Source organism: Neolamprologus brichardi, chromosome 15 (assembly GCF_056152115.1).
Source record: "Neolamprologus brichardi isolate AB-2024 chromosome 15, ASM5615211v1, whole genome shotgun sequence".
NCBI lineage: Eukaryota > Metazoa > Chordata > Actinopteri > Cichliformes > Cichlidae > Neolamprologus > Neolamprologus brichardi.
Window position 1 is genome coordinate 2,586,363 of NC_142118.1, and position 26,399 is coordinate 2,612,761.

At 40.6% G+C, this 26,399-nt stretch overlaps 1 protein-coding gene across 1 annotated transcript in view; it reads right to left on the minus strand.

Annotated features, from left to right (window-relative positions):
- Nucleotides 1-26,399, minus strand: part of nrxn3b (neurexin 3b) — a 346,576-nt gene that overhangs the window by 258,687 nt on the left and 61,490 nt on the right. The window contains exons 6-7 of the mRNA XM_087852476.1: nt 4,929-5,230; nt 1,748-1,909 (exon numbers count right to left, since the gene is read on the minus strand). Coding sequence (XP_087708602.1) covers nt 1,748-1,909; nt 4,929-5,230 — 464 coding nt within the window. The remainder of the gene's footprint in view (nt 1-1,747; nt 1,910-4,928; nt 5,231-26,399) is intronic.

Genomic DNA, 26,399 nt, shown 5'->3' on the forward strand with positions numbered 1-26,399 from the left:
CCCAGCTCTGCTGAGATTAGCTGGTTGTTGTGTTTGTGTCCGCTGTGTGTGGCTTCCAAACACACGTTGCCAGCAGGGATGTTACAGAGTGCCCTCTGGTGGAAAAACTGGGAAATGTCAACATTCTTAACAGGTTTGAAGGGTGTTTCTCCTGTCCTCTCTTTATTGTTTTAATTTTCATGCATCTGCCATTGGAAACAGTAATACCAATAGATACAATAATAAAATACCAGCTAATAGTTACCTCTTATTGAAATACTGCATGTTATGGCAAACCACAGATACACAGATAACAATCCAAAATACTAACGCACCAGGAAATGGCTAATATTGGCCTATAAATCAGCCCTATCGACATTTTGGACATGTTAGATTCAGCACAGTCGTTATGACAGATGTTTTTCCTAATGCAACCCTCGCGTTCATCTAGGCTAGGGACTGACACTGGGAATGTGTCTCTTTCATGTCTAAGATGAAGAGTGTGTTAACCACTACACTGCGGAGCCACAATTTGTGTTTTATGTACAGTGGGGGAAATAATTATTTGACTCCCTGCTTGAATTTGTAAGTTTTCTCACTTTCACACATTCACAAATAAGTGAACAGTCACTAATTTTTATGGCAGCTTTATTTTAATAGAGAGAAACATCTATTGAGTATTTGATCCCCTATATCACAGCCAGAATTCGGGCTCCATATTGGCGCCCTCTGTCTCTCTCCATTAAAATGAAACTAGCATAAAAACGAGAGACTGTTCATTTATTTGTAAGTGAGCAAACTTGTAAATTCAGCAGGGGATTAAATAATTATATCCCCCACTGAACGACTGCCTGCATCTTTTCAGAACCACTGTTGTTATTCACGTTTTCGGCACTGGTGCTATAACTATGGCAACAGTTTTCAGGTAGGAGTCCCATCATGAGGAGTTGGTTTTCTGTCATTTCAACAGTTTAAAGCAGAAGCTTTAATGTTATCATATGAAAACAGAAAAAGATTTTAAGTGTAGAAAAGTACAGCCTTCAAACAGAATAGTGTAACCGCCCAGTAAGAGCTCAGAAATACCTTTAAAAAAGCAATAAAATATCATTTATAATAAGAAGTATCATTATATAAAGACAAACTGAATCACAAGTAAAATGCGAAGGTTATTCCTGACGGTGCTGCTGAAGTGCAGGAATCAATGCAGACTTTTTTACAGCCATGAAAAGCCACCAGCCCGCACTTTATTATTATTATTACTGGCTGCAGGAGAAGTAATGGTGAGCAGAATAAAAATCATGGGGTACTTTATATATCTTTTGGTTCTAACAAACTCAAAGAGCCAGCAAATACATTCTAAATGTCCCAAAACAACAATGCGTTTTCGTATTTCATCATAAGCAAATATTTCTTTCAGATTGCCGCCCATTGGGAGGCGTTTTAGCAGCGCACTCAAGCTGATGCTGCAAATTACATGTGACAGAAGCAATTTTGGAATATTTTCTCACATACAAACTGCAGTAAGTGTTATGAATTAGATTAAGGGGGCGAATATTGAAAGTCTGATACTCCCTCTGCCAACACAGCAGCTTTAATTGATAATGTAATTTTCTTTTTTCTTCTTCTCTTTCTTTTCAGGGCCAGTATAATGATTATTATTTTGTACACTTTGAAAACAACTGCGCAGATTGAGAGAGCGTGAGCGTGAAGTACCAGCATGGTACGCTAATTGATAATGCACCTATTTTCCCATTCGAGCCCCTCCTACCTCTTTCAGACAGCCCATGAAATTGTTGCTAACTGGAGATCCAGGCAGGTCTGCAGTGCTGGGGCTCCCGCCCACGTAGAAAAAATCATCGGATCCCAGCATGGTGTAGTCTTCCTGGGTGTAGCCAGTGGTGGTGAGGATCCCGTCGACAGAGATTGTGACCTGTTGAGGGGCAACACATAGCCAAAGCCAAGCTATTACACTCTGGGATTCTATGCTGCGGATACAACACACCTCCTTCCTTGGTCTGCATTCAAAACGAGCTATAAGACTCCTGACGATAGGTTGGTTTTTCATTGAACCTTTGGATAAGACAGCGTTTTTTGATTTTGTTAATGGAATTTTTGCCATAGGATTCACAGGACAGGTAAAGAAAATATGGCAGAGGCATATTTTCTTTATCTTTGATGGGAGTAAGAGAATGGATTCTAGGTTTGGTTCTGAAACTTCAGGTTGGGGGAGGGTTAGTACAATGTTCAAACCAAGGACAAATTGATTCCACTTGTCTTAGGTTTCGGGATTTATCTGTAACTGCAGACACAGACATTTACAGTACACTATGTGACTGCACTTAAACACACAGACGTGCACACGCACGTCCTCACTCGCTCCACACGTTCTCTCTCACGCCAACGATCGTCACATTCTCGCCTCTCTTGCAGACGACTACATGTATAGACCCACGCACATGCAAAACAAAGGGAAGGCTTTTCACACCACGTCCATGTGCAAACCAAGGTCATCACTGTTAGAAGGCAAATTAAACACACTTAACTGGACATGTAAGGGGGGAAAGTGGATCGATGGTGCCATACAAAGCTGGGGCAAGCCACACAGGTTGCTGCGCTCGTGCACAATCAAGACCAGAGCCCATATTCATATACACTCTCAGAATAGCTCATGCTGATCTTTGATCAGGTTTAGCTCAGGTGTCATGCTTTGCAGTGCCCGTGTCACTACACCAGACCAATAATCCTAGATCAGTTTGCTTATTCTTGGATATGTTACGCATATGGGCCCGGGGGCAAGGGTGATCGGAGTTAGTCAAAACACACAGAACGTCACGTTCACCAGCATGCTACGAAAACACACACGGGGAGGGCAAAGTGAATGAGAAGGTGATAGGTGGAAGGTGAGCGGATGAATTAGAGTGTTAGTGGTTATTCTGGGTGACATGTTTGTTATATGACTTTGGGTGATGACAGGTCAATGAGGTGTGGGCATGCCATGCGTCACTGTGTGTTGGAAACAACTGTCAGAGCTCCCGCAATGAAGGTTAGGGGTTGCCATTTTTTGATCGTTTCTCTTTTAGGGCCCGTTGTCGAGGTCACCATCTTTGGGATTGTGGCAAGCTTCTGTCAGTTCTGGACGACAGTCCTCACAAAAAATGGGGACTTTTTGTGTGAAAAAAATAAAAATAAAAAGTAAGTTGCCCTGACAAAGGCAAAGAAGTCAATTATTTTTATTTGTCGTAAATCTGCAGTAATGTGGAAGAAACAAAGAGAAAAAAGTAAAAGCCAAAGTGAAAAAAAAACAGGATGGGGATTGTGGGGTAAAGAAGGAGGTTGTTGGCAGGTCAGGGAGGAAATTGAGAAGAAGCGAAGAAAGAATTGCCTGGTAATACAAACCCATCTCCTCATTTTTTGATAAGAGTGTCTAGGATGGAACTCAAAGAGAACGAATAAAAGAAGAGAGGGGGGGGGGGACACACGGCAAACCCAAAAAAAAGACAATAAGAATGATATCTACCAGACAATGTAGTTTGTTTACCATAGCGTGTCCAATGCCTGATTGCTTTCCAGAAAAAGGGGAAGAAAGGAAATCAAAAGAATAGTGAACAAAAAAGGTTGTTAATAAGGATGGACAGAAAAGAAAAACCAAAACCAACGATGAGGAATTAGGATGTTAGTTAGTACATTAGTTGGTTAGATATTGGTTAGTAGTAAAAATGACTTATATCATGGATGAGTTAGTGTCACAGTGAATAAACACTGCGCGATTTGCCAGAGATCCGAGGCATCGTGCCATCCTAGCCAAGTATTCGACACCAGAGTCCTACATGGAAACATCAACGAGGACCACAGAGAGGACTTTCACATCAAATTTGTGTAGGACGGCTTAAATCCCACAAATCTTGCAGTGTTTCTTTCACCTGTAGTCTAACAAATTGTGCCTTTCAAAGAAGAAGAAAGAAAATGATAGAAAGACAGATCTGTTGAGAGAAAGAAAGAGAGAAAGCAGGCCAGCAGCCCTTGACTCTTAGCTTCTAACCTCTAAACTGCGGGCTATCCTGTTGGGATTCTCAGCAACAACTATTTACTAACCTGTGGGACAAAAGCTTACTGTCAGGGAGGGTCAGAAAATCACCACTTACTTGTTCCGCTGCTCTGAGAGCAACACGAAAGGCTGTCTCACCTTGCCGACAAACTAAAGGTCGGCCGACACAATGAGCGAACGCACACGTGTCGCTGCTACTACCTCCACTCTTTATATAGCTGCCTGTAGACAGATCTAATGTATGCACTTAACCGAAAAGCTGATTATAAATTACTATAATATGATAGGAAACAATACATGTTGCATTACTAATTCTGTTTATGCCATACAGATGTATCTCTGCCTTTAAAAAGCCTGACGATCATCTGTGCTATAAATACAGCGCTAATGGACAGCTGAAAGGCAAACACTGTGTCTGCCTTTAAAGTGGAAGTGTGTAGTCTACACAAGCATACGAACAGTTTCCCAAAGGAAAGCGATAGTGACAGTGCCTGACGGAAGTGTCATCTTAGAGGAATGTGAAGCAAAACAGAAATATCTGATAACTTTAATTTGACAACACAGGGAGCTCAAGTTCAATACGCCGCTAAACAGGAGACAGGAAAACACCTAGAAAGACGGTACCTAGAATATGCTGCGGACTGCTTTTCCATGTTCTTATTGACTAGTTGCTAAGAAAGAAAGAAATTAGACAATGACATTAAATTAAAATAAAAGATATCTCTGTAAAAGTATAATGGCATCTGTCTGAATTGTAGCAATGGAATGACAACCAATCAGAACAAAGTGACATTCTTAATCCCAGCTCCCTCTCAGAAGCTCTCAGAAGCAGCTCATCTAAAGCAAAAACAACAAAACAAAACTGTGTCTCCGAACTCCGTCCATCGCCGCTACCCCCGATTACCTGTCTCAGGTTGCGTGTCACTTTGATGTCGTGCCAGCTGTTGTCATTGAATTTTCCATTGACCGGCTCGACGATGGCCTCGAAAGCGCCAGAACCTAGATTGATGACGAGCGAGACCGCCCCGTCTTTCAGCGCCAGGTTGACATAATCGGCGGATTTCCCCGTGTGCAGGAGGAGGCCGTTGCGCTGCCAGGTCTTGAAGGACAGCGTGATCTCGTCGCTGCTGCTCTGGATGGGGTTCTGCGACAGGTCGTAGCAGAAGTACTCCGAGCCGCGGAAGGTGGCCACGTTCTCCTCCCTCGCTGAATGGGAAAGGGAAAAGAAGCAAAGTGTTACTTTCAGGGCGTTATGCATCTTCTGACAGACGACGAGGCTCGGCGTTAACGTCTAGCAGCTAAGCCCCCTGCTGCGGTGCCGTGCTGTGATTCATCGCACTCTTCCACGAGACTACAGCAGGTCGTTACCGCATTTATTCTGCCGTTTGTTAGAAAATCTCCTAAACATGAAACAAGCACGAGTGTTGTTCTCTTCATTCATCGTGAGTCAGCCTGAGTAAATAGGGAACCGCTGCATGTTGCACAAAAGCTTCCATCAGGCAAGCACACACATACACAATGCACTATAATTACAGCTATGATAATCCCATCATTCAGCTGAGATCGTAAAATCCTATCTGTACGACCGTGGGTTTGGGTTTCGCGTACAGCCTCCAGACAGACAGGCTACTTATGATGGAACACTATTCCCCGCTAATGGGGCGCATAAATCAAACTTAGTCTGATTTTACAGTTTTATGTCACTCGGCTGTTGCAAAGTGACTTCCTGAGCCCATTTTTTCAAATCGACGCTAAAAGTAAGGTGAGACAGCTGGAGACGGAAAACGACGAGGGCTGGAGGAGTGAGGGGAAAGGGAGGACTCTAGAAATCTGTTATCCCAGTTTCTCAGTGTAGCTTTCTGTGCTGCACGGTCAATGTAGGTGTGGGTGAATCTAATAGAGACACCCTCACTATCATTTGTGTTAAGCTGGCAACAGCAGCCTGCAGCGACTACATAATTCCTCCTCCGAAGGCGCGCTGTTCAAGGTGTCACCTTTCAGAAATTTCTACCTCAAGAACAACATGAACCAAACCTACTAACTGCTCTGGCACTGCTGTGACGGTAACTACAATGCTACCTGCCAACAAAAGGCATTTCAATGTGTCATTTCATTTCCTCACTGTCCTGCGGTTCTTCCTTTGTGTTACTCGCAGACAAGTCGTGATGGACAAATGTGGAAGAAGAAAGCCGAGAAAGGAAAAGGGAGAGAGGGGGAGCGCACGAGCGCTGCGAGCTTCAGTTTTGTTGTTTCGGATCAGGCAATATGTAAACATGAGGGAGCGGTGCTGAGAAGCTGGCAGAAAGGAGGGAAGGATGAGAATGACAATACTGAGATAGAAACAAATGAAAAAGGGGAGTGAGGCTGTGGGATGTCAAACTCGTGTCTTTGCACTGCGCGAAGAAACAGGAGGAAATAGTATGGGAGGAAACAAAGGAACTGTGAAAGCCCTCATCCATGTGCCGGGGGAATAAATAGAAACCCATTATTACCACTGAGACAGCACAACACAGAGAGCTAAAAGAATATACATTGGAGGATCAAAAAAAAAGCCCTCCTCCCATCTCTACTGATTTTATGCATCTCATCTTAGAAATTACACCAGCACTGACAGCGTGGAGAAGCTCGCCTGATTGTATATTCATGTAATATAATATATATTATTTATTTTTTTTTTTTTTTTTCAAAAAGGTCTCAAAGACTTTAGAGTCAGACCTGTTACAGATCGTTAATTTTTCTTTATTATCAGGTGTGTTTCCAGAATCACTAAAAACGGCTGTAATAAAACCTATACTAAAAAAGGACAATCTTGACAAGACACAAATGAACAACTACAGGCCGATCTCAAATCTCCCATTTTTAAGTAAGATCATTGAAAAAGCAGTTTCTCAACAGCTCAATTACTTCTTAAAACAGAATAACTGCTATGATGCCTTCCAGTCAGGTTTTAGACAGAACCACAGCACTGAAACCGCTCTGACCAAAGTGTTCAATGACATATGTCTGAATACAGACAGTGGAACAATGTCAGTCTTAGTTTTACTGGATCTCAGTGCAGCATTTGATACAGTTGACCACAACATATTACTCAAACGACTGGAGAACTGGACAGGTCTTTCAGGAACTGTACTAAACTGGTTCAAAACATACTTAGAAAACAGGAAATACTTTGTATCAATAGGTAACTTCACATCTGAGCAGACAAGTATCACATGTGGAGTTCCCCAAGGTTCCATCTTGGGACCCCTTCTGTTTAACATTTACATGCTCCCACTGGCACAGATTATAAACAACAACAAAATAAACTATCACAGCTATGCAGATGACACGCAATTATATATCACAATGTCACCAGGAGACCAAGGCCCTGTACAGGCTCTTGGTAAATGCATTGAGGAAATTAATGACTGGTTGTGTCACAATTTTCTCCAGCTAAACAAAAACAAAACTGAGGTAATAGTCTTTGGCGCCAAAGAAAAACGATTACAGGTCACCAGAGAACTTCAGTCTATACACCTAAAAACCACAAACCAGGCGAGAAATTTGGGTGTAGTGATGGATGCAGACCTAAACTTAGAAAAACACATTAAGACAATAACAAAATCAGCTTACTATCACCTCAAGAATATATCAAGGATAAAAGATCTGATGTCCCAACAGGACCTGGAAAAACTAGTCCATGCATTCATCTTTAGTAGGCTTGATTACTGTAACAGCATCTTTACAGGTCTACCTAAAAAATCAGTCAGACAACTACAGCTCATTCAGAACTCTGCTGCTCGAGTCCTCACTAAGACCAAAAAAGTGGACCACATCAGTCCAGCTCTGAGGTCTTTACACTGGCTGCCTGTCCGTCAGAGGATAGACTTTAAAGTTCTGATGCTGGTCTATAAAGCTCTGAATGGTTTAGGACCAAAATACATCAGTGACCTCCTGACCCAGTATGAACCTTCCAGATCCCTCAGGTCATCTGGATCTGGTCTTTTATCAGTTCCCAGAGTCAGAACCAGACACGGAGAAGCCGCATTCAGCTTTTATGCTCCTTATATCTGGAACAAACTCCCAGAAAGCCTCAGATCAGCTGAAACACTCAGTTTATTTAAATCCAGGTTGAAGACTCACCTGTTTTCAGTTGCATTTGAATAAAGCACCAAATCCGCACTCAAAACTTACACTTTAACTACTGATTTTATCTACTGTTCTGATTTTATCTGTTTTGATTTTATATACTGTTTTGTTTGTTTGTTTGTTTGTTTGTTAATTAGTTAGTTTGTTTGCTTGTTTTAATCAATTTTAAATCATGCTTTTTATTTGTTTTTGTTTCTAATGTCTCTGTAAAGCACTTTGAATCACCTTGTTGTTGAATTGTGCTATACAAATAAACTTGCCTTGCCTTGCCTTGCCTTCGCAACAGCTTTATACTGTGCTGGGCATCAAAATCAAAACGATAGTGTTGTAATAACTGAAGAAAAACAGACAGCGGCATGTCGCATCCAAAAGCTCCCCCCCAGTAATTTCTTTCAAAACACTTTCAGATTATTAATAAAATATTGATTTTTACATCCACAGCAATAAAATGAGTCAAGCCCCTCGCTCCGGTTGGCTTTATTGAACATTAACAGTAGCATCAGACAGAGCCAGCACTATATGTTCTGTTACAAACACAGCTACACTGAGAGAGGCCTTCTGTCACATTTTGCCTGAAGGCCTCTTGCACGGCAAACTGACAGCAAAAATGGTTACAGGGCTGAATTTTCCCAACTGATTGAGACTCATAAAATGCTGCGTCTTTCACTTTTCCAAATCAATTATCCTTGAAGTTGTTCTCACTTGAATACTAAGCAACCTTTCTACTGTATAAACAGCAATGAACACATTTAAACGAAGAACACGTGTGATTTGAAACCGAAAGGTACACGGAAAGTACCTCTGTGTACAAGCTTTCTTTGTAGGCATGCAGCAGTGTTATCCTTTAGATCATCTCCAGACACCTGATCTAGTATGCTCTCCCTTGACCTAAGGTAGAAAGGTTATTGTCATGGCAACATCCCTCTACTATACAGCACACGTTAATTAGGTCGGCTATCTCAGGAATGCTGCTCAAATTGCACAACAAGCTTAGAGAGACTGTTTCTTTGTACCTGTTCGGACTATTATATAAGCACGACAGTAAAAGTATACCAGGATGAAAAAACATCCATAATGATCAGTTATGGATCGGCCTCCCGAGAACCCGGACCTCAGCATTACTGATTACTAATTAGGGATCATCTTGGCAAAGAACAGAACAAAAGGCAGCAAACGTGCAAAGACGAGCTCTGAAATGTTTTTTAAGAATCCTGGAAAACTATTCTTGATTAAAGAAATTACAAGAAAGCCTATAATAAGTCAGGCTGTGTTGAACAATAAGGGTGATCATAACAAATATTGGACTTAGCTCATTAGAATCAGCTTTTTCTTTTCTTCCATTTATTTATTTCCGTTTATCCCTCGTTTCAATAAATCACTAAACTTTCTCATTTATTTTATTATTTTCCTAGTAATATGTAAAGAAACGAGGGAAACTGAGGGGCCTTAGATGTATCATATTGACATAATGTTGCCAATTCCTAAACTTTTGGTCAACATTTTAATGTCGACCAAAATGTTTATCATGTTAATATCGGTAACGACTGATGGCAGATAAAATGCAATCATGCTCATCATCTTATGTGCAAGTTTCATTTCTTTTTAATTTACATTATGAACGAATAATTATGGAGGCAGAAGTTTGAGGGTAAATGATCAGCCTGACCGACAGTGTTGGGAAGGTTACTTTTAAAATGTATTCCACTACAGATTACATGCCCCAGTATTCCGTTACGTTACTCAATGAGAGTAACGTATTCTGAATACTTTGGATTACTTAATATATTATCATGCTGTTTACAACTACATGTATGTACTATTGTTGTGATTTATTACTGTTACTGAAGGTCCGCGGCTCCGAACCATAGTAAAGGGACCTCTGGCTAATACCTTGGGTTCTGTGTCGGCCGAAAACTAGCTTTACTTTGTTGTCTGGGTCAAGTTTGAGACAGAGAGAGGCGTTGAAAGGCTGCTCCAACGGAACTTATTGTTTCGAGGAAAACACGAACACAGTCGAGTCTTAATAGCTTACTTACAGCTGGGCTCGTCAGGCTCTCTTCTTGGCTGCAGTGGTTATTATTATATTTACATGCTTCCAGCTCCCGTTTTTGCTCGATGACAGCTCGTACTTTTCCTTTTTCTCCCTCCCTCGCTCACAGACACATAACGGGTATGGCAGTCCATTCTCCCTGCAGCACGGACTACACTGCCTATGATGCTACATTCTTTAGGGCTATGCCTGTAGCATTCTGCCTATTAGCTTAGCACAACAACAACAGGCGCTCTCTCACCCAGGAAACACGCAGAGAGAGAGAGTCACCCTGTAACCATGGCAACCGTAACGCTGCCGCCTGGAACAACAGAACGTAGCTGTCAAACAAAACCCAAACAGTCCTGACCCGCCACAATATGAAACAGGGAAGTACCGCCGTGTAATCCATTTATTTCAACAAAGTAACTGTATTCTAAATACCACCTTTTTAAACGGTAACTGTAACGGAATACAGTTACTCATATTTTGTATTTTAAATACGTAACGGCGGTACATGTATTCCGTTACTCATCAACACTGCTGACCGACATGTGAATCCAGTAGGGTACAATGTATACTAGGATCTAAAATTATTGTCAAAATATATGTACTGTGTCCCTTAAATGTCTCTTTTAAAATTAGAGGTCAACATTATTATTATACCAACAGTATTCTATGTTTATATCAAACCCAAGGTTTACAGGATAGGTGTTGTGTTTCTAAGCTAAACAAGTTTCTATATAGTTTGAATCTACAGCTAGCAAAAAAAAAATGAATGAAAATGTATATATGTGTATGTGAAAGCTAGTTTATCATAAATTACACTGACAGTAAATTCCAAATGGAAGCTTACCGTACTATGATATGTTACAGCGTTATCTACAATGATGGAATTACAAAGTTCCTGTAAAGCTGTAAAAAGGCATTAATATAGCATTGTTGCTCTGAATAATAGAGAGTGCAAATTGATATGTATTATTTGTGCAGCAATACAAAGCTTGCGGTAAGTGTATACGGATCCATAAAGACCAGGGGAAATGTATTGCCTGTTGAGACATGTTCTGCACAGATCTGTGGCTTTCATATTGATCACATAGCGGGGTCATTTTCTCTCATTTTCGCCTTAGTCATCAATATTCCATTTGTGTGATGCCTGGTGTATGCACTGGGGGTTGGTGTTCGATTTCAAAATCCACTGGAAGCAATTAGCTCCTTCATTACCATCTCCCATTTTCTTCCGCTTCCTCTTGTCACACACGCGCTGAATTCTCGCCAGTCTGACCTCAAGGGTCTTATGAAACAACTGCCCACAACCTTCAGCCAACTCGGGATCGCTGCGAGACGCCAAACTGCCCTTTATCGTTTGTTGGCAAAAAGACTTGGAACATATAAAAGGGAAACCAGATGATGTTAATCAGATTTGAGACTTTGTGATTGTGGCAAAAATCCTCACTTACAGTTGCAGAGCCACTAAACCCCCAAACCTCACAAGGAAGCGAGCTGGGTAGTAAGCATGACCACCAGTCCCAAGGACACTTTACTGGCAAAGTGAACAGGATGTGTGACACATCAAATACATGTTTGCACTGTGTTTTCAGATAAACAAGCCTGAAGATTGAAACTTAAACATAGAAGATTTAAGTATCTGCTACTAGCATTTGTGGGGTACTCTTAGGGATTATCCAAGGTTGCATCCACTCAAAAGAAAATGAGCCTAAAAATCATTACCACTTTGCACCTCCTTCCCTAATATGTGAGAACAGGCTAAAAGACTACATTTAGCCCAAATTAGCCAGAAAACCCCAAACAATATGAACCATATGGTTTGCTACTGCTGTGCAAGGCTAATGCTAACTATACAACTGTGCGGCTCTGGTTCAGTGGTGAGCCATCACATGTCAAATGAATTTGGAGCACCGTGGGTGATGTCTCTCTTCAAAAGCACGCAGCACTGTCAGAAAGGCTTATGTTGGAGGGAGATTTGGTGGGAAATGTGTTCCATGCTAATATTTCACCGGCCAATTATGACCGACGTACTCTTTGCAACAATTACATTCATTCAGAATCCAAAAATGCAGCGAAAAAAGCAACACGTGTGAGATTTCAGGGATTTATCTGCAAGACAAAAACTACACATAAAAATCATTTAGTGCGTCCTTTTCACGACAGCTTTAAAGATGCCACACGACATATCTAAGAAGTTAAACTGAACTGTCACCCCGACACTTCTTTTCTCATCTCGTATTTCATGTAACCTTGTGAAGCCGTGGCAGACGGCCTGTCTGAGACTGCCTTTGATGTCTGCGCTCACAGATTGAGAAAGGAAGACTGACAAAGAGCGAGACAAAGAGAGAGATAAACATAAACAGAAGTGACACAGCGGAAGCAAAAAGAGTCTAGGACAAAAGGATGTGAGAGATGGAAGCAGAGACTGAGATGGAAAAAAAAAAAAGAAAAAAGGAAGCAGAGATTGGAAGATGGAGAGAGCCGGAGCAGGAGAGTGAGACTGGCAGATGGAAGCAAGGAGAGACAGAGACGCTACCAATGGCTCTCCAGAGAAACAAAGTGACACTGTGTGTTAAGACTAGCAGTGAGGAGGTGTCCCTCCGGCTTGCGATTCTTCATTACTGCACCTGATAACACATCACCAAATCCCCGTCTCTCCTTACCTCCTTTAACCTCTCAGAAAACACAAATAACTCTGCCAATCCAACACTTTCCACGATACCTTTTACACTCGGAAGATCATCCCTGCAAAAGTACCGTCCCCAATGAATGGCTTGTTTAAATTAGTATCTAAGATCTCCCACTGCAAAAAAAAAAAAAACATGTTTCATTTAGAGTTTCAAAACCATCATTACTTATACAGAAGTACATGCTCATTTTACTGCAATATTTACCACGTAGTATGAATAAAATAAAGCCCTCTCAACTTCAAAATGCTTCACGCAATAGAAACTGCTGAAGGGAGAAACGAGGCAGACTTAAAAGAATGCAACATCCTGACTGTGAGAGCATGTGGCTCATTATTGGTAGGAAGGCAAGTGATGCACATGGAAGGGCAGCAGAGCAAACAGCTTCCTTTTTATATTACACTTAAGCGGGAACACCATATTATTCTCACTGGACGGGCAATTTCATTATCACAAACTGCCAGGAGAGCAAGCTCCAGATGATATTGGTGTTTCTCTTTATTGGCTGGAGATATGCATACTAAACCATTTAAACTACTTGTAGAGACTCATGTAAGAATAAAGTCATGTGTGTATCCATGGTTTTAACGGTCAGTGCCAAGGGCTATTTCAATTATTTACCCTCAAAGTCCTGTAGCAGGGGTGGGGGAACTCCAGGCCTCAAGGGCCGGTGTCCTGCAGGTTCTAGATGTGTTCTTGATCCAACACAGCTGATTTAAATGGCTAAATTAAGTGCTGCAGAGGCCTGGTAATGAACTAATCATTTGATTCAGGTGTGAGAATCTAAAACCTGCAGGACACCGGCCCTTGAGGCCTGGAGTTACTCACCCCTGTTCTGTAGTGTCTGCATGGGAGCGCAAATTCAATTTGTGGGACATTTTCTTGATTATTTTTATGAAAATAATAAAACATAAAAATAACAGCAGATTATCTATCATACTACAAATGATGATGATAAAATACACAGGATGCATGGGCAGTCTTATGTGCTTAAACACCCACATGCCTTTAATTAGTAGCAGCAAAACTAATTTATATTTTACCACTATACTATACCACTTCACTTATTGCATGTGAAATAGATTTAGCATTTCCTATTTTAATAATATACATGCAAACTTTCTCTGTAGCAATTCTGTAAGCACTAATAGTGCTGATTTGATTAACAGTGCTGCATTAAATCTATGACATAGAGCTAAAGCTATGACGAGTACCAGAAATGTAACTTAACGTTGCAGTGACACCGAAGTCAACCAGAATCAGACTGTTTGGTAATATGGTTCATAAACACAGCATTAGCATCAATGCTTTATTTATGGATCATATTATTGATTGGCAAAAGCAGAAAGGCTTTCTTGAAAAAAATTGAATAGGATGTAACTGTACAGAATCTAGTTTGATTATTACACCATGTTTTTTCTTTTACTAGCCATGGACAGTATACTGCTTTTCAGTAAAAGTAACAACTAACTTCAAAGTGTATTAGTGCCAACATCAGCAGCTCAGTTTCACTTATGATGGCCGAGCAGCGCAGACACAAGAGGGCATACGTAGAAATGCAAGCAACAACGATGCAGGGATTCAACATAGTTGTATAAATTATGCTTAAAGGGTCAAAGGGCAACTGAAAAAGTTCTAAATTAGATGATAGATATAATGTAGCATTACCAGATATAGAGAATTTTTTCCCCTCAGGATTCAGTAAAGTCAAAAAGCAGCACTAGGAGCAGAGGGAATATGGCACTGGAATAAATCACGTGCACACACATACTGTGTCGTTTTGTGTCTTCTGAATTTATAATGACTTAATTATAAATTATTATATAATTATAATGACTAAAAATGACTCTCATGAGTTATTCAAGCGTAACATTTAAAAATGCTACTTCTCCCATGATACCATGAGAGAATGACATGTAGCTACTCTTCAAGCAACTGCAGAAAAGACACAGAGCTGCAGCGAAATGGGCAAAAGAAGAATGTGAAAGATTTCACGTTTGTACTGTGTGTCCAAAGGAAAAGGATCTGATGTTTGGACAGATACATTTTATTGTTTAATTTATCTGCATTAGTTTAGACATGACCAGAGGCTTCTTTCCAGCTACCGATTGAAACAGTCACTGTCACCTTCAATGTGTTTTTCTACGTCTGTGTGTGTGTGTGTGAAGCTCCTTATTGGCTCCTGATGGTAAAGTCTCCATGGAGTGAGCGATGAGGTCTGGAATGACAGCCGGGGGATGGTGCGAATGGTGGGAGTGAACGATGGAGGGATGGAGGGTGTCTGAAGAATGGGGGCAGGCGCCTGAGGTCCAATCCCATCAACTGAGGCAATTGTGCGGAGCGAATGCTGGAGCGAGGAGGTGGAGGTTGAAGATGAGCTTGCAAAGGGGAGAAAGTGAGAAATCCTGCATTCCCATTATTAAGTACCACTACGAGTCTGTGATGGTATACAATAAAGAGTAGAAATCTCAGAACGTGGCGCTCCCTTTAACGTTGGCTTTCCAAAGTTATATGTCTGCATTACCTGGCTAAAATCACGGGGAAGTCTTATGTACTGATAAGAGTTGATTGACTTTGTTAAATGCAATTTAAATTTAAATTTAAAAAAGTAAGTAAAGCATGACTCTACTGAAGGATTTAGTGCAAAGCAGTAAATAGTGGCCTCTGTAAGCAATATATCAATGTCAATGCTTTGCTAAGATAGCTACATTAACTGTTAGTTAGCACTATTTTTCTTAATTCCTGTGCAGAACATTCAATAGATGTGCTGCACATTTAACCTTTTGCTAATTTTCAACTTTTGTACCTTGTTGTGCCGAGTGTGACAGCATAATGCAGTTATGACGTGCACACAGAGCATAACAGGCAGTGATAGTTATTGAGAAACTGAACAGAAATTGCAAACGGTGGAAACCTTCATCAAACAAACACAAAAAGAAAGACACCTGAGCCATGCTTCTGACTTTAAATCTGCAATATGCATCCAAAGTCCTGACATCCTGACACAGTTTGAGGTTTTACATTTAGCTGACGTCATTAGCTCTTTACTTGTGTGTTTTTAGCATCTGGTTAACACTTTCACATACTGACTGAATCATTATGCACTGCAGGTTTTTTGTTTTTGTTTTTTTTAATGTCTATAAGTGTGTGTTATGATATTATGGCGTCATCTGCAGTCGCTATTATTCCTTTAACAATCAAACGATCTTTGACAGAGTGTCTCTCCAATGTCGACTCTTGCGTCAGCCTGACAGCTGCCATCCTGAACCCAAATGCAAAGTGACGGCGGTGAGCATTGCATTGGTTTCATATTCTCCACTGCTCTGCATGGCAGCGTCTTTATAAACTTTCACCACTCTGCATCTGTGTTGGTTTGACATATATGCTACATGTACCATAAAAATTAGGAGGGGTTTTCTGCTTGGGATTCAAACTGTTGGATATAAATAGAGTAAAAGGACTACAATCCATCCTTCACTTAGATTATTTGACATTCAGCTTATTTTAAAGATTTGTAGACTGTAAGAATGTCTTGATTTTCTTATGAATGTTTCACAGCAAACACATTTGATAGGTCAATAGGTCGCCATTTCAATTCCAACCAGAGACACAAACGCCCTTTGGGCATAAAACGCTGCCAAATCAAAAAATGTGGAACTATCACTATGGCCGTCCTCTGTGATGAGGGAGCAGCTAAAAGTAGCTTCTTGTCTATAAGCCATCATCTATGCCAGCAGCCTGATATTAGTGAAAAAGCCGAGTACCAATAATTAGGCAATATGGGGAATCCCTAATTAACACATACTTTATTCTAAGTCCACTCAAACCCCTTTATCTTAAAATCAAATGGCTTTGCTACATAAAAGAGCAACGCCATTGCTCCTCTGTGTAGGGGTTGTTGTTCGCTCATGAGAATCGCCACAAATGTGAGCAAGCAAACATGCAGAATGTCTGAAGCTGGAATTCAGAGGTCCTCAATGTAATTGAGGTAAGAACTTCATCCATCCACTGTTGTGTCAATGAAAGAATCCTTTAGATTGTGCACACATGGCAGTATCGCTAACTCTTACAGATTTACACGTCATCCAATCAGATTAGGCTCTTGTCTCATTTCCATATCCATCTGCGGCTCAGTATTCAGTAGCCTGTTTCATATCCCCCAAGTTCTGCAGCCTAGTTTTAGTTGGTGATATAGTTCAATTTTGTGAATTCATTATTAGAGGTGGGAATCACCATACGTCCCACGATACGATATTATCACAATACTTGACGCACGATACGATATTATTGCAATTTTTAAAAATATTTTGCGATATTCAGATTCTGTACATAAAGGTAAATTTTATCAATATTCATTTTATCTAATATCAAAGTCTCACACTCAGTCTTTCTCTCATTTCAGTTTTATTGTTGACAAACTGAACGGTTTGTATTACAGTCTAGTCCAACTTAACTGAATCAACCATCTGGTACAATTATAGCTATTCTGAACTATGCAGTTTATGAAAACTATGCAGCCCCTTCAGCAACTGAAGAATTTGAAAGTAAATTAAAACAAAATATAATTTTACATTAAATAAAAAAGTTTTAAACTTAATTAAAATAAAACATGTCTTAAATTAAAATAAGTAAACTGTCATGTTTATTGCTGCCAAAAAAAGTTAAACACATTTGGACAGTGAAGGAATGTCAGGATTCTTGCTCAGAAAAAGGATCAACATGCTCTGAAGTCAGAGCACAAAAACCTTTTTTGTAACAAAATATCGATTTCTGCTGTCCCTGTATCCATACATTATTAGCAAACAAAATATCACCATGCTACACAGTATCGATTTTTCCCCCACCCCTATTCATTATACATATTTAATTTGTTAGTAAATGTCAATAATCATTTATGTTTTTTATCATGACATTTTTATCTTTACAAACTAAAGTTTAGCCAAAACTAAAAGCCGTCCGTGATCTAATTTGATGTAAGGATTGATGAAAGGCTGTTTGATCAAAATTGAGTGTTTTTTCTTTCATGTCATTAATATAATGCTTTTTCTTTTGTATTGTCATCAGATTAAAATTTAATTCAATTTAAAATGAGTAATAAAAGCATACTGGAATCACTGTATGTACACTATAGACTGAGCCCTAGTACACAAACTCATAATAAGCTGTCCTTCAGTAATTTGTGTAGTCGGTGAAATGTCACTTTGGATTGAGAAGTCCTCAGCGTGTGCCTTTGTGCATGTGTGTCTACTCATCATGTTTATATCTAAGCAGAGACTTGCTCCATGGAGCAGGACTGCGGGAAGGCAAGGCCTTCCCTGGAGCCTGTCAGTCATCCAGAGTGGCGTTGCCTTATTGGCTATTATCTTTCCTGTCAGAAGCCCGGCTGTGTCTCCACCTCACCACATCAGTCTCTGTCAGTTTCCAACCTGCCTGTGGATAGAGCCACGGAGCATGAAGCTGCACGCTACTCTTATCATTAGTTTTACTGCCACAGTTTCAGCTCCAAACCCAAATGTCACCTCTTATTTTGAGGCTTTTGCTAATAAAATCATTTGACTTGTTTAACGAGTGGAACAGCTACGTAGATATTCTGAGCGCTACTATTTGAAATGACACAGCAGCGGCGTGCTGTTTTGCTCCTGTCCACATGCAGGAGAACCTCGATTAATTAAGTGAATTCACACTGCAGCGACACATACAGCACACGTCACCAGCCGCACCTGAATCATTTTTACATCGCAGGAATGGCAGTTAGCGGGGGGTGACGTAGGAGCAGCGACATGTAAAGACACGTGGAGTTGCTCTGTGGGGATACTATTTTTTCAAATAAATACTGCGACATTGGGCACTAACGCGTTATCTGTCGTCAGCTGAGTTATCACTGCAAACGTGCGCATCACCTAAGGGAACTTTGCAACAATGTCAGGATCCAAAAACACCAGAAAGACTGATGGAGCCAAGGCAACTGATAGCAATGTTACATCCCCGGAAACAGCCGCGCTAATGGCTGCCATAGCTAACTCAGAGAAGAACGTAGTCGCCAAAATTTTTACGCTGGAAGCAAAAGTCGAGACCAAGTGCCAAGCTCTTAATGAGCTGATCGATTCGCTTTGCAGCAATGTTTCTGACCAAATAGATGAAGTGCGGACTGAACTTTGTGCTAAGATTGATGCTCTAGCTACTACCTGCACTGACCACCATAGCCAGCTAACTAGCCTGGAAGAAGATGCAAACACGTATTCGGACCGGGTTGTGCACTTGGAGAAGCAAGTTCACAATCTGAAAGAAGTTGTGTCAGCTCTTTCGGACAAGACCGAAGACCTTGAGGGGAGACAGCGCAGATGCAACATTCGAATACTTGGCGTGAGGGAGCACTTTGAGACTGGGACGCGCCCTGTCACCTCTGTGGCCCATCTACTAAAGGAGGTTTTGGCTCTGGATACCGCTCCGACACTGGATCGGGCACATCGCAGCCTCCAGCTTGTCCCTGCGAGAGACCAGAGACCCAGGCCACTTATTGTCAAATTTCACTACTTTCAAGGACTGGCAGTTAGCAGTTACACATCAGACCTTTAAGGAAAAAGAAGTTATTTTCATTCAAGAGAGTCGACACTTGCGAAATGGTACTCATTCAAATTAAAAAAGAACAACAAAAATAAAATCCCACCGCAAGTTAATTTTGATTTACGAGGACATTCGTGGATTCCTCAGCATGTTTACTGCTTATATTGACATAGTTTCTAAATTTGCAATGCCACATGGGAAATCTGTGGGCCCACATCAAAATCCACACTTGTAATTACAGCAACACAGCGCTTAATGCGAAGGCTTTTTTCTGCAGTTCCTCCTTACCGAACATCTCATATGCATGCGAGTCAACGTGTGCAGTTGCGATAACGTGACACGCCGATTAAAGATTGCACAGCATACGCAATTAGAAAAGTAGATTTGTAGATCTTACCGCTGCTGTTGGAATGACATGCTAATAAATCAAACAGATGTTTGATGAACTGTCATAGTTGCATTTATACATGAAATTACATTATAAAAAGAATCAGCTATAAAGAAACGAACTGGGTGGTGCTTTTAAGATCTTTGTCTGTGCTGTTATTTTAAACATGACATGACGCACAGATCTGAAGCAGCATTGGGAACCAGGAACAGCACAGACAGCTCCCGGTCATTGCATTTGTTCCTTAAAAAAACTAAACAGTTTTTAAATGACATATTAAATTGTTTAATATAGCATTAATGCAATTCCTGGATGAAACTGATGAGAGCGGGCGAGAGGCAAAGTCCCTCTACAGCACTTGAAACAGATTAGCACACATTCCTAGTCGAAGCTGAGGTCTTCTAATATTTATTACCTCCATAACTTACTCTCCTGTGTACTGCCAGAACATTTAGCTGCACGCAGGGAGGCGAGGGGTTAAAAGGGGAACAGCGGTGCCATAAAAGGGACAATGAAATAAACATGACTCACTGTGAAAGAGCCCTCAAAGCCAATATAATTTGGATGGCGGGGAAGAGCAAGGTGCCAAACCTCAGGCTTGATCTGTGACCTAATCTCAACAGCCAATCGTGTCGCGTGGCGCTTTGAGAAGGCGGTGAAACAGCAATTTGGTTACACGCAGACATTCGGATATTTAGTTCAAGCCAAACCATGAAGCACGGGCGGCAAGATAACTAAGAAGTATATCCCTTCTCTTTTACAAATATATGTGAGGGCTGAGTGTAATAATTATTTCTTGGAGAGCAGACGAGATTCGGGGACAAAGCTGGAGACGAGTCAGGGAAGCACATTTAACATTGAGCTTGACAAAATGAAGAAAAAAACCCTTCTGTAGCTTTAAATCCAGCTAGAACCAGTTATAGCCCGTAGCCAAAACAATATGTGATTCTCACTCGGTAGCGTGTGTGTGTGTGTGCGTGCACGTGTGTTAGTGTGTGCAAGCATTTGCAATGATTTGCTCCTTCAAGAGATAAGAGTAGCGATGGATTACCCTCACCTTCCTTGAGCTTCCTCCTTTTAACCTTACTGCAGGGCCGATTGCAAACTTTAAGCATGAAGGTAAATAAGCTACAATGCAGTACGTCTCAATTTACAACCACAGACATATAAAAAAGATGCACAAAAGCATCAACAGGCAAAAGGTGAGCTTGGATTTTTTTGACAGCATTCACACACTCACATCTGCTTTCTTTATCACGTGGAAGCAAACATGATGCAGGATGCCCAGCCACCATGTCTCTGTATCTGTTTTCACTCTGAACTCTGCCATCTCTCTTCTTCTTTCTTGCCTTGCCTACAGAGATTTTCCAGTGCTTTGAGTGCTACTACCATAGCCTCTGAGCAAGGAGCAAGAACCACCATATCATCTGGACCATCATTGTTTCATACATTTTTTTTTTTTTTTAAACACATGCTGTAAACTTTTGTGATTCAGGTTCCTGCACGTGATAATAATAAAAATATGGCGACATGAGTGGGTGTTTTATGAAAAACAAATGTCAGCCGCTTTAGCAAATCCTGTTTGGCTGCAATCAAATCAACTGATCCTGACATGTGGAGGTAAATACAGAATTATTGTCATTGAGGAAAGTGGTATTTACTATTTGTGAAGCAAGGTCTGCATTTAGTACAACTATGCTAATCCAAGCTTGCAGCAGCAGAGCTAACTGTTTGGTGTACTGGTGAAAGAAGCAGCTTTCACAACACGGATGTTGACAAATTTTAAATACGCACACCAGAAATCTAAACAACACAGAAAAATACAACCCAGAATGACAGTACATGACACATGGAAACACACGCACGCACGCACACACACACACACACACACACTGCCAGCTGCTTTCTAGCTTGGAAGTCAATAACATTATCCTCTCTCCATCTCAGCGACGGTTATTAGTCTGGAGAGCCAAACGGCTCTCTTCAGTGACACTCTGGAGATGAAGGGATAAATCACCACACTGAAAGGATGAGTGTGCAAAGAGAAGTGAGAGGGAATATGAATGAGAGTAAGAATTGCACAAGATGAGAGAAAAAATACTCAGAGAGACAACTTAGTCAAGGTTGTACGACTTTCTTTTCCTGCACTACATCAGAAATGATCCGAAGACACGTCTTTTCGAAACACAAGGTTTAGCTCATTCTCCTGTTTCTTCGCACCAAACCCCTGAATCCCTCTCTCTCTCTCTCTTCTATTACACTCACAGTCTCCTTCTCTTTAGCTTCATCACTGCTTTATCAGAGAAAAGGTGCTTTATTTGGCTCGGTACACTAAAAGCATCCTCTTTGTCGCTGTCTCCCCCCTCCCCGCCACCAACTCCTCTCTCCGTTTCCACCGGCTCACTCTCCCACGGGACCCTTCCACATACAAGGAGAGGAACAAATGCCAGAAGGCCTACTGCTAGTTGAATAACACGCTAGTGAACACCTCATGGACTTCAGTGGCCTATTTTCATTGGGCTAAGGACATTACATCAACAACTTTAGGCTGGTTCCAGAAATTTGAGAAAGGAATGACTCACTGCAGTGCTTTGTGTTTCACATTGCATGCACAAAAGAGAGGGCATTAACATTTATATTTCCATGATATGAATTATAGCTCGAAGCTTATTGAATCTCTGCATCTGAATTGTTTTATTTTTTTTTAAGTGTCCTTGTGTTTTAGCCCAGAACTTTGACTGACAAGCCTGAATAAAGTCTTTTAGAGCTGAACTGAAAGTAAAGGCACTTTTACTGAGACATCAGCGCACACCTGGTGTTTGGCTTCATTTGGCTACTCACTTCATCGAATTTTCGAGAAATCATTCGAGTTAACCAACAAATTACATCTTTGTTTAGACCCCCCGTTGTTTTGATCAGATCCCCCTGTTAGAGGGAGGAGTCTGTCTGCTTCTAGCACAGTTGCAGATCCTTGTTTCAAACATATTTCAGTTTAACGAGTTAGGTGCACGCACAAAAACAACATGTACATCTCTATCTCATCAGCACAGATAAGACTAACAGCGTTCGGTCTAAAGAGGGAGAAGCCATGTTATGTATGCAAGGGCCGATCTGTTCTAAAATTAAAGAGAAAAGCATCCTCTCAAGCCTTGGAGCCTCTTCACAAACTCAGTCGTTAATTTCTTACCAACGAGGAAAGAAAAATAGATAAAGAACAAAATTTGGGACTCGGAATGTCAGCACTATTAATTTTGACATATTTATTTATTTTTACAACATGGTGTCATGGCGCAAGAAAAAAAAAACAGCAAACACCAAAAACAAAAAGGGAATGAGTAGCCAGCTGCACAGTCGGCTAGCTCTGTTAGAAAAAGCACGAGTGTCATTTAAAACTGTCAGGTTTTTTAACTAACGACAACAAAACATTCAAGCCTTCTTTATCCTGAGACTACAATGAGACTTGTAGTAAAAAGTGCTTTAAGGTGCTTAAAGTAGAAAAGCACTATGTCCATTTACTATTCTTAATATCACATTTGAAATAACTTTGTGTAGTGTCCAGTAGAGGTGGGAATCACCATACATCCCACGATACGATATTATTGCAATTTTTTAAAATATTTTGCGATATTCAGATTCTGTACATAAAGGTAAACTTTATCAATATTCATTTTCTCTAATATCAAAGTCTCACACTCAGTCTTTCTCTCATTTCAGTTTGATTGTTGACAAACTGAACGGTTTGTATTACAGTCTAGTCCAACTTAACTGAATCAACCATCTGGTACAATTATAGCTATTCTGAACTATGCAGTTTATGAAAACTATGCAGCCCCTTCAGCAACTGAAGAATTTGAAAGTAAATTAAAACAAAATATAATTTTACATTAAATAAAAAAGTTTTAAACTTAATTAAAATAAAACATGTCTTAAATTAAAATAAGTAAACTGTCATGTTTATTGCTGCCAAAAACAAGTTAAACACATTTGGACAGTGAAGGAATGTCAGGATTCTTGCTCAGAAAAAGGATCAACATGCTCTGAAGTCAGAGCACAAAAACCTTTTTGTAACAAAATATCGATTTCTGCTGTCCCTGTATCCATACATTATTAGCAAACAAAATATCACGATGCTACACAGTATCGATTTTTCCCCCACCCCTAGTGTCCAGTGCAAATGATTAAAAAAGACAAGTGCAAGTGTAGTTTCTATTCATCATTAAAGACATAAATTCAACTACTTGTCATTACAATTAATTTAAGCCTTACTATTAGCACATATAGAAAACCAGAGGCTTAAATACTGTTTCAGTTTTGATACTCTTTAGCTTCTACTTCTTAATAAAAACATTTCAAAAGAGTTCTACGATGAGGAGAGCTCTAATAACTTTATTTATATATTATTTACTTTTGGGATTCAATATAATCCCAAAGCGACCGTGGCTCAGGGGGTTGAGAAGCGTATCTGTAACCGAAAGGTCGCCGGTTCGATCCCTGGGCTCTCTGTCCTGGTCGTTGCAAGACACTTTACCCTACCGTGCCTACTGGTGTTGGCCAGAGGGGCCAATGGTGCGATATGGCATCCAATAATAATCCATTATTATTATTATTGTTTCAACACCAATCCAGAACAAGCAGTCATCATAAGACTTGAAACTCACGTGACTCGTGCAAACACAAGTGTATGTTTATGTGTGTGCACCAGTCTAAGTAAATGCCAATTCCTGTGGGACAGCTGGCTGTATGGTAGACTGGTCAGCTCCAATCTGCAGGCTATCACTCCACATGTCTATTTCTGGAATTGTCACGAGCGCGCGCATCTGTGTTTGACCAGTTAGAGCTGGTGGTGAGTGTGACTCTTTTCCTCGATCACAGGCTAACCCAGATGGATGAGAGGCTTGAGTACAGCTGGGTTTAGTACAATGGTGCGCGTATGTGAGGTGGTACTTAGCGAGCTAAGAGTGATGCGCGCTCACTGAATTGATAGTCCAGAAAGAATATGAGCTAGCTTTAGTGTCGTATCCACCTAAGTGGTTTCTAGCTTTATTATGCTACGGCTTCCTCCACTTCACAGATTGTTAATTGACTATTGTACCACAATGGCCATGTGGTGAGAGAAAATAGAACAAATAAAGACATCCACGTGCACACACACACATTTTACACACTTCCATTATTTGGGTGAGTGGGTAGCGATGGAAATGATGATGATGGTGATGGCTATGACAATTTATTTAAATGTCTGTGGAATTATGTGAGAGAGCTCGTGTCAAGAAGCTAATTTACGCTGAGGATGTCGGCCAAGGAGGAGGGTAAAATAAAATAAAAAAAGGAACAGGAGGGGTGCAATGCTTTTTTTGGTTTCTTAATCTCATTGGGGGAATTTAAAGTATTCCAATGAGCTCATGAAATCGCCATTAGATGAACACGAGTCCTCGTGGTTCATTTTTATTGGACATTTGCGCATCTGCGTGTTCTTATGTACTTTGTCGAACGCTGAACATCCATGTGCCATATCTGAAACATTAATGAGCACTGGGGAGAAGAGGAGTAGTGATGAGCAAAATATTTTGGACACGGTTGATTTATTTCAACGTTTCTGTTGATGTAAAATCTTCGTTCAGATTCTTTCAGCAGTTTGTTCGGTGGCTATGCTTCACCAGCACATGATGTATCTCAGTCAAAACCACAGTACTCGTCTCAGTGTGTTCACTCATTTGTCCACTTGCTTGGTCATCAGTTTGTTACTCCTTCAGCTATACTTCGGTTATATACTTGAGCGAATCATAGGGAACCCTTGCGTGCCTCACTGGATGTCACTGAAGATGAAAGCAGCGTTCAAATCACGTATCTAATGACACAGCTGGAGGAACCAAAAGAACCCATCTAATCGGACATGTTGTAAACACCACACACCACTGAACCATCATGATGACCGCTGGTGATTTGCAATTATTTACAGAGACACATTTAATGTGATGTAGCTGATGATCCAGAGAATTGTGGCCTTTCCATCGGAGCTACGAATGGGCTAGCTGCTTCAGCGTGAACTTCCTCTTGAACTGCACGGAGATAAACCATGTGAAAATATATTTGCATATTTTAAATGCATATTTAAATATTTTAACATTTTCAAACAAAAGCAACGTCTGGCTGTGGATATGTTTGTGGAGGTGTGCGACTTCTCCACCGACAACAACGACAGTCCAACAGCACTAAATGGACTGGTTTCCACTAAATGGACTGGTTCGTCTATATTTTCAGCTCTAACTGAGCACTCAAACGGCTTAATACATCTTTGCCTCATTCACCCATTTACACACATTCATGCAATCCCTTTTTCCTATCTATTAGCTATTTTTTATTTAATATATATTATATATATTCACACACACTCTGACGAATGCACCAGAGAGTAACTTGGGGTGTCTTTCCCAAAGATATTTGGCATGAAAACTGTAGTTTGAACAGGGATCAAACCCCAACCTTCCAATTAGTAAATGACCTGATGTAGCTTCTGAGGTCAAGGTCAGAGATTTTTAGTGGATGTTTAGTAGGTGCAGGTATGGTATC